Here is a 7,488-nt window from a genome sequence, read left to right as displayed (position 1 = left end):
ACACCTCGCAGCGCGAGGCGTTGTGAGCTTCTAGATCTGCTATTTTCGGCAAAGAGCTTTGGTGTAGAGGGGAAAAAGAGCAGACTAAGTACAGAGTGAAAGGTCAAGTTTATTAAGTATTGGCGGTTCAAGTGGTTAAATATCTGAAAACACAAATTGACATGAATCCAAAATACACTGATGATTGTGCTGTCAAACAATGAAACTACAGTATATGGAATCTATGAACAGGTTGTGGGGGTCCCTGCTTCATCTCTCTCTCAACTAAGGGGTCCCTGCTTCATCTCTCTCTCAACTAAGGGGTCCCTGCTTCATCTCTCTCTCAACTAAGGGGTCCCTGCTTCATCTCTCTCTCAACTAAGTTCATTTAGACACTTCAGCTTAGAGTTGAACGTATGACATTTATTGAAGTATCGTAACATTTATGCAATGATATTGCATGGAGTTTGGCAGATGGGCTCTGCTCTGATGATAAACAGATTTATCTGTGAAACCACGACCTATACAGATTCTGATATCTCAGACCCCCAGAGCAGAGCATAAATACAGTACAACAACATACATCACTTACATCATTGAATGTACAATCTTAATATCAAACATGACAACTCCAGTGTAGTACACATGTAGAATACCATGAAATGAGCCAACCTCCTATCATCATGAAATTAAGCCAAGGGAGGAGGCCGGGGAGGAGGAGGAATTTTCCGTCACTGACAAGCACGACCTGCTTTGACAGCTGCTCGAAAAGAATGAGCGGTGAGCTGAAGCTGCTTAAAAGACCGCCTGAGTTACCCTGGGAAAAGGGGGTGTGTGAGAAGTAGCTAGTGGCGAATGAGAGAGAATGAACGTAGGTACATGGATTGACTGGAGGCGTATGTGTGAATGAACTGTTAGCGAATGAAAGGGGGGGGGTCCGGGGTATATCTAGGACTCTAACTTCCGTGTCCCAATGAACTACGCTGCGCTAGATTTCATTTAGACACTTCAGCTTAGAGTTGAACGTATGACATTTATTGAAGTATCGTAACATTTATGCAATGATATTGCATGGAGTTTGGCAGATGGGCTCTGCTCTGATGATAAACAGATTTATCTGTGAAACCACGACCTATACAGATTCTGATATCTCAGACCCCCAACACTCACTCACAGCTGTGAGAATAATCCATGCAGAGCCACACCTTTAATAAGAATGAGATAATAAGTGAATGAAATGTGATAGCACGCTGTAAGGTTTAATTTCCGATTAAATAACGCCATAAGTGTAGTGTCCCATTTCCATTACACGCGGAGCCGTATGCCCTCCACATCTAGACCGTTATTATCGTAGATGAGGATTAATGGAAATCTAACAAATAAGACTAGTAATAGACAAGCATGTCTGATTTTCCTCATATGCAAGGTCCGATGATGACCCAGCCCTACTACTCATGTGATAACTCTGTACCGACCCGAGTCGTCATATGAATAGATCAGCAAACCATGTTCTCGTAGAAAACAGATTTGATATGAACAAAATATTCTATCTAGTGATCTAGCTATGTGTAATTTCCTTCATGTCGTCATCCGAGCGCTCGAGATGACGCCCCATTCATGTGGACCCTGTTTCAGGCACTGATCCTGATACAGCCAGATGAATTATTAGGGCAGACCACGCTCCGGCGAGTCATGTCTGACATGAAGAAAATATGCTATCTAAGGAACTACTGTAATAAATGCTAATAGCAACCTTGATCTCCGGCGAGACATATGGGCAACCCTTGTTCTCCGGCGAGAACATATCTGTCATGAAATAAATTGTAAAAATACGTAATAGCCTTCGCATAACCACCTACCCCCCAACCCGCACTACGGCAGGAGAGATACCAACACAGATGATGCTATCAGGATTTATTCAACGACAATTGACACTCATTGCTTTCTGAGCTGCGAGAATCTCGTTTGCATTTAGGCGGACATAACGTTCATAGGCATTAGATTTCCAGCGACCCATGGCTTTCAGTGTAGGAGATGACACCAAGGATGAAGCTGAGGTTGCAGCACCGATCCGGAAGGAATGCGTAGTGTACAGCTTGGGGCAGAGTCCACATCTTTGACAGACTGTTCCGAGCTTGGCAGCGAACCATGATCTCGACATGGCTCTCCCAGCATCCGTGGTGAACAGGGGTTCCCTCCCAGCCGCGTTAGGCCGCCAATGCAGGTACAGAGACATGGAGGAGAACGGACAAAACACAGTATCAGTTCTTACTATAACGATCGGTGTCCCTTCAGAATGCTTATCTGTTTTGGAATGCTTGAGATTAATAGAAAACATATCAGACTGAAATGAAAGGTCAGAAATAGTCAGATCATGCAGAGGATTAAAACTTTCTGTGCAAGTTGTGAATTCCCTGCATCTCAGAAACCCATAGAATGCTGAAAGAAAAACTGCTTCCAAAAGTGAATCTACGTATGGCCCAAAAACCCCTTTCCTGAGTTCAGAGACTAGTTTGTGCACCAGTGGTAAGGTAAGGGGAAGACGTTTATCATTGCCTTTGGGATGAGCTTTCTTTAATCCTCTGAAGAGAAGCTTGATTGATGGGTCTCCGAGTATACTACCAACATCCGGGCTCAAGCATCTTAAATTAAACTGCACGCCGGCAATCAACGCAGTGATTGAATCAGGCTGGAGTCTCTTTGATTCAGCGCAGTGGACTATGAATGCGCTTATCGTAGGAATATTAACTGGGAGCACAGGCACTGAAAAAGCGGCACAAAACGAGGAGAAAAGGGACCAAGCAGCATCATATGCTTTTAATGTATTCACTGAAAGACCCATCCTCATATATTTGGATGCTGAAGACATGAGAACTTGCAAGTGTTCATCTAATCTAGCGTTATTTGGTTGAACGCTGGGCACGCCAAACTTGATGGCGCTGCATCTGGGCACAGATTCCTGAATTCCTGAAATTTGAAACGGGACAAAGCGTCAGCTATTTTGTTGTCTAATCCTGGGATGTGACAAGCACGGATAGAAAAATTCCCTAATACGCTTGACCAGGTAAGTCTCCTGACAAATCTGTTAATAATGGGAATGGAGGATCGACCTTTATTAATAATGTGAACTGTTGCCTCGTTATCGCAGAACACTATTATTTGTTTCCTTTCCCATCTATTCCCCCACAGAATGGCGGCTACCACTACTGGGTAGAGCTCAAACAGCGCTGAAGAGGACTCATTTTTTGGCAACTCCTGCATTTGTTTTGGCCAAGACTCAGCAAACCATTCGTTTTCGAAATAACCCCCAAACCCAATAGAGGGGGCCGCGTCGGTATAGAACCCCAGATCGACAGACGATTCTAACGTGTCTTGGTAGAAAAAAGAAATGCCATTCCAGTTGTTGCACAGCGCTGACCAAAAGCGCAAATCGGACCTGCAACCTTCATCTAAGTACACCAACTCATTAAGGTTTTTAACTGATTTTGAGAGATCAAGGAGTCTCGCCACAAACGACCGCCCCTGAGGAATTATCCTCATTGCAAAATTCATATGGCCTAATAAGGACAATAACTCTCTCTTTGGTACCGACGCGGCATCAATGAATTTAAGCATAATTTCCCTTATGCGTTCTAGTTTCTCTGTGGGGAGAGAAGCTTGCATGAGCTCAGAGTCTAAGGTAATACCTAAAAACTCGAGCCTTTTGACTCTGCCGACAGTTTTCTCAATGGAGAGGGGAACTCCTAGTTTAGCGAAAACATGTTTAACGGTGTCTATGCTGCGCTCTGGCTGACCATTCGGAAAATCAACGACCAGAAAATCATCTAACAGATGCAGAATAAATGGCAGCCGGTAATTATTATACAACATCCAACACAGCGCTTCTGAGAGTTTGTTAAAGATGTTGGGGCTACTACGACAACCGAACGTGAGTCTGACTGCGAAATACATTTTTTGTCTCCATTTAACGCCGAACAGGTGCCACTGCGAAGGGTGGAGTGGCATGGTTTTAAAAGCATCGACAATATCCGCTTTACCGAGCCAAGCGCCTCTCCCTGCTATTTTGATCAGACGTATAGCATGATCCACGGTGGCATAGCACAATGAAAACGGAGCGAGGGTAATTAAACTATTGATGCTGTCCTCGCTATCATTGTGAGGGCTTGACAGATCCACTATCATGCGCTTTTTTCCTGAATATTTCCGCGTGGCGACACCTATTGGATTGATTCGATAAATGGGGAATGGCGCATCGTCATATGGCCCGATCATATAGCCTTTTTCAATCTCTTTTGCTAGCAATGTATCTACGATCTCCGGCTCTCTAATAGCGGATTGAAGATTCCTGCACACCAAAATTTTAGATGGAAGGCTGCACAACCCAGCGAAAAACCCATGAATTAAACCCGACAACAAATAAAAAACAAAACAACGATCTGGATGCTTGGACAACTCCTTTCTCATCTCCGGAATGTTCACTGGAGTGGAGGGTTTATTCATTTTCTCTGGGGCTTTCGGCGAGGACAGACGTACTTTGGGTGGCTGTCTCCGCAAAAGCTGCAAGTGTGCAAATATTTACATTTAGCAAATCTACACACATTTTCGTTAAATTTGAAACATATGGTGGGATTATCTGCTAAGTGCTTCATTAGATTCACCTTCTCCTCTGAATCTCTCTTCACGCTGGGCTTAGACGTGGACGCTGTACTTGGGCAGAGGTTGGTATTGTGAGAAAAGGACCCACATATGGCACAAGCGAGGGCGCGATGCCCAGTGAAGTGCCTACTTATCAGAGCCAGATCTACGAGTGACCAATCCACTCGCTGGTTGTATTTCTGAATGAACGCCGCTGCCTTAGCTGAAAAGGACTTATGGTATTCGTAGAACAAGGTTCCGCCGTAGGACAGGGACAAATCAGAGATAATAGCAAGATAAGTGTCAAGCTCGGCCCTGCGCTCTGGGTACATTTCACAAATCACATCTCTGAAAACTCCAAACGCTACAATGAATTCAGTCATAGTTAAGCTCCTAGTCAGTCTCGTGTCACTGTCTTTGAGACACACCGTAACATCCCCGCAGTCCACGAGGCGCTTTTCTCCAAGCCCAGCCTCGGACGCGCTCAACAGAATCTTAACCAAGTTCACGTCATTACCTGCCAATATTTGGCTTCTCAGATGAGGAGAGATGGCTGCTGCCGGAGAGAAGAACGGAACCCCCGATGATGGAACTGGAACTGCACTTCCCAGCGTCCTGAGCGGCACGACCAGATGAGGCGACGGGACTGGAACGCTGACGTCATCCGACTGCGCCTGCCTGGAACCAGACGGAGCTGCATGCGCGCTGGACTCCAGTGTTTGGATCCTCGAATCCATCTGCCCCAGCGCTACCTGGATATTATTGAGGGCGTTAAGCACAGGATCAACAGAAGGAATATCGACACCAGGGGGCTGAATCCTGCGTCTTTTTGGAGCGGCCTGGGTATCGGGTTCGGTATTCTTAGACTTAGCTTTGGCTTTCTTTGGAGGGGCGGGGTTGGAACCCACGGCTGATCTGGGCGGAGCGCTGGAAGTTGCTGGGCTCGCATCGCCGCCGCCCCTTTGCATTTGCCAATGCTGGCAGAAGAACTGGAACAGCTGATAGTGAGGTATGCCCGCGGGAGGCTGGATGCCGTTTCTAAACAACGCTTCCAGGATCCTGGTGACTGGCCAAGCCTCGATAGATGGCACGTCTGGACTTGGAGGCGGTTTCTTAGCCAAACGTGTACTGCGCCGGCGGACCTGCTGCGTGGTCGCTGCTTCTTCACTGCTGCGGTGGCTATCCTGGCGGTGGCTGGAGGAGTCGTCATCCCTCTCCGGAGGATCCGCTTCTACCTGGGTTCCCATCTGGGTATCCAGAACGACATCCTCCTCACCCTCCTCTGATCCCCAGTCCTCGTCGCCGACTTGAGACATGATCAGGACCAGATGAAGGGTGAGTAAAACTGCGCACCACGGCTTGATCCTCATCTGATAGATGCGTATTTTCCGTCACTGACAAGCACGACCTGCTTTGACAGCTGCTCGAAAAGAATGAGCGGTGAGCTGAAGCTGCTTAAAAGACCGCCTGAGTTACCCTGGGAAAAGGGGGTGTGTGAGAAGTAGCTAGTGGCGAATGAGAGAGAATGAACGTAGGTACATGGATTGACTGGAGGCGTATGTGTGAATGAACTGTTAGCGAATGAAAGGGGGGGGTCCGGGGTATATCTAGGACTCTAACTTCCGTGTCCCAATGAACTACGCTGCGCTAGATGGGTCCCTGCTTCATCTCTCTCTCAGCTAAGGGGTCCCTGCTTCATCTCTCTCTCAACTAAGGGGTCCCTGCTTCATCTCTCTCTCAACTAAGGGGTCCCTGGCCTGAAAACGTTGAGGACCCCTGATGTACAGTATAAGATGATGCTGATGAAGGGGATATCCACACTCTCTGAAATCATGTATTTCTTGTAGTTTTATTTCATTTTCTTTTTAAAGCACAACAGCAGTCTCACTGTGTGACGGACCGGTTTCGGCCTGTGGTCTTCCTCAGTGTCAGTAAAAACTAGACTCCCTTGAGCAGAAGTGACATTTATACACATTGGATATCAAAGAGTACAGCTGTGTCTAATTAAGAAATGCATTGTCACATTGTCATATTTACATTCTTTAAAAAAAACATTTAGAACAATCAGTGAGTAGAATTAATTGCTAGAATATACATTTATCATCCAATTTCCACAAATAGTCCAACATGTTTACAGAACTCAATCTATAAACAAAAACATATACATGTTTACGAAAAACTAATTATAAACAAAAACATTTATAGGAAACAGTTCAATTGTAGTTCTTCGTTTAATCCCTTGGGGAACTCTGTATTTAAAGTATGTATATCCAAAATGCCTCCCTTTGGAGCAATAACTGGTCTCTATCACCACCTCTTTTCAAAGGGCTGTTTTTCGTAAACATGTATACGTTTTTGTTGATATCCAATGTGTATAAATGTCACTTCCGCTCAAGGAAGTCTAGTTTTTACTGACGCTGAGGAAGACCACAGGCCGAAACCGCTCCGTCACACGGTGAGACTGCTGTTGTGCTTTAAAAAGAAAATGAAATAAAACTACAAGAAAGAAATGGTTTCAGAGAGTGTGGATATCCCCTTCAGGGCTGATACTTACCAGTAAATAAAAATACTTTTTACTCTCATAGAGAGTCTGGAGATGACTCATAGAGAGTTTGGAGATGACTCATAGAGAGTCATCTCCAAACGGTTTTGTACCGACAGGGGAAACTTGTCTTGCGTTAACAGCCCTATCACCCTAGCACCTATTCTGTGGTGAACATTATTGTGCAAAAATAGCAAATCTAGCAGCAATCTGACTTCCCAACTAGCAGATATCATTTATTGGAAGCACCTCCGGACCGGCCCGTGCATAATCTGACTGTGTATCCTCATTGGCTCATTGGAAGGGTCTAAAGCGGATACAGAAGTGGGGTG

The 7,488-nt window shown here is 45.5% G+C and overlaps 1 protein-coding gene across 1 annotated transcript; it reads right to left on the bottom strand.

Annotated features, from left to right (window-relative positions):
• Positions 1–2,001: 2,001 nt before the first annotated feature.
• LOC308280678 (uncharacterized protein) lies at positions 2,002–5,984 on the bottom strand (the record flags this gene model as incomplete). Its single annotated transcript, XM_080755001.1, has 2 exons — positions 2,002–2,174; positions 5,132–5,984. The coding sequence occupies 2 exons, from the start codon at positions 5,982–5,984 to the stop codon at positions 2,002–2,004; spliced, it is 1,026 nt and encodes a 341-aa protein (XP_080611127.1).
• Positions 5,985–7,488: the final 1,504 nt, after the last annotated feature.

Source organism: Nannobrachium achirus, assembly GCF_963921795.1.
Source record: "Nannobrachium achirus genome assembly, contig: SCAFFOLD_371, whole genome shotgun sequence".
NCBI lineage: Eukaryota > Metazoa > Chordata > Actinopteri > Myctophiformes > Myctophidae > Nannobrachium > Nannobrachium achirus.
Note: the sequence above shows the minus strand (reverse complement) of the source record. Positions and strands in the feature narration are given on the sequence as shown.